Here is a 1,649-nt window from a genome sequence, read left to right as displayed (position 1 = left end):
TCTCTCTCTCTCTCTTCATCTTTTCCATCTGTCTTACTTTCCCGTTTCTTCTAACGATGCAAAATAGACATAAACAGTTTTTTATTATTTAAACGCGTACTTAATTTCGGGGTACAATGGCACTAGTTTTTGATCTGTCAACGACGTGTTACATGTTGGACAAGAGCCTCTTGCATCTCTTACTTTCTCAATACACTGCAAGCAAAAAATATGCCCACACGCTGTAGCATGGGCTTTATATTCAGGCTCAACGCGATGATATGGATCTTCATAGCAAATAATGCATAAATGTGTACCAGCGTTGATACGCATTGCAGCATCATCAGCCTCAACAGATGCTAAAGCGGCTGTAATATGATCAACGGTTTGGGCGGTTTCGATCGGTTCAGCGGCAGCTGGCTCAGCGGAGATAATCGGCTCAGAACGTTGCACCCATGAAACGGAATTTTCCTCATCAGAGTCTTCTAATTGGTAGTTAGGGATGTTAAGCAAATCTTCCGAGTCGATACGTTGGCCGTTCTCTTCGGGCTCAGAGTCAACAACATTTATTTCATCGATGGATTCATCGTAGAACGTAGATACTTGCGACGGTGATGGTGATGGTGATGTGGCACGTTCAGCAGATGTCGATGACGGAGCGCGAGGTGAACCACGATTTGACGCTAATTCATGGTGAACGGGGTGAATCGCGTATCGGCGCTGCGCGAATATCGCTTGCGGTGTTGGTATAAAATATGGATACGGAGCCATCGGATATTGCGGATACTGCGGCGGTGAAATATTCACTCGCTGTGATTGATATGGCGTGTAGCGCCGTGAACCCTCAACAAAGTTGAAAATCATCTGCGTGCTACTTTGAATTTCGTTCAAAACGGCCGATATTCTGCTATACTGTTGTGTCACTATGTGCACCAAAGTTAATTAGGAAAATGCATTAATTAAGTGAAATATTAGAAAAAAAATGTATATGGCGTTAATTTTTTTCAAAAAATACTTACACTCATTTAGAATTGGTTTCAAAAAACTGTTTGAGTTATCCATGTTGCGCATGTTGACAGTCCACGAAAACTGGTGACTATCGGTAACAAGCTTCGCTCTTTTATTTCGGCAATAGTTATGCTAGGTATTCAATGATCATTGTTTTCGGCATTCAGCTATTTGAATGACCACCGGCACTTGTGAGAAGTGAAGTGGAAAAATGAACACCGTTAAACAATAGATTAAAAAGAAAATCTAGGCCTACCCCACATCTCTCTCTCTCTCTCTCTCTCTCTCTCTTTCACCCTCTCTTTCTTTCTCCCTCTCAAGAAATAAGAAAAAAAAGAATGAAATTGTCAAAATGCACCGAATTCTACGTCCTATTGATCATAATTTATCGATGATCTCACAATAGACAAAAAGGTCGATTATGATAACAAAGGAAAAAAACAGTCCATTGTTCATTGTAAGAGAATGATCTGAAAGCGTGGGAAAGCGTCGTTACAGGTATGACTCTGTCCATGTATTTCTCTCTCCCACAATAAGAAGGTTTTTCGACTAGATTATATGGGATGAATGCATCTTTCGCCCAGATGTATACTATTCATATATCCTCTTTTTTTATCTTTAACTCTCTCTCTCTCTCTCTCTCTCTCTCTCTCTCTCTCTCT

At 40.8% G+C, this 1,649-nt stretch overlaps 1 protein-coding gene across 1 annotated transcript; it reads right to left on the bottom strand.

Moving 5' to 3' along the window:
- Positions 1-183: 183 nt before the first annotated feature.
- On the bottom strand, positions 184-1,253 carry LOC129572265 (uncharacterized; the record flags this gene model as incomplete). The annotated part of the gene is made up of 2 exons (XM_055452210.1): positions 999-1,253; positions 184-902 (listed from the first exon to the last, which is right to left on the bottom strand). Coding segments are annotated over exons 1-2 (771 nt in total), but the record flags the coding sequence as incomplete, so codon positions are not given.
- Between the last annotated feature and the right edge of the window lie 396 nt (positions 1,254-1,649).

Source organism: Sitodiplosis mosellana, unplaced genomic scaffold (assembly GCF_009176505.1).
Source record: "Sitodiplosis mosellana isolate CC-2019 unplaced genomic scaffold, AAFC_SMos_1.0 Smas_scaffold_4569, whole genome shotgun sequence".
NCBI lineage: Eukaryota > Metazoa > Arthropoda > Insecta > Diptera > Cecidomyiidae > Sitodiplosis > Sitodiplosis mosellana.
This window is presented reverse-complemented; position numbering and strand designations above follow the sequence as displayed.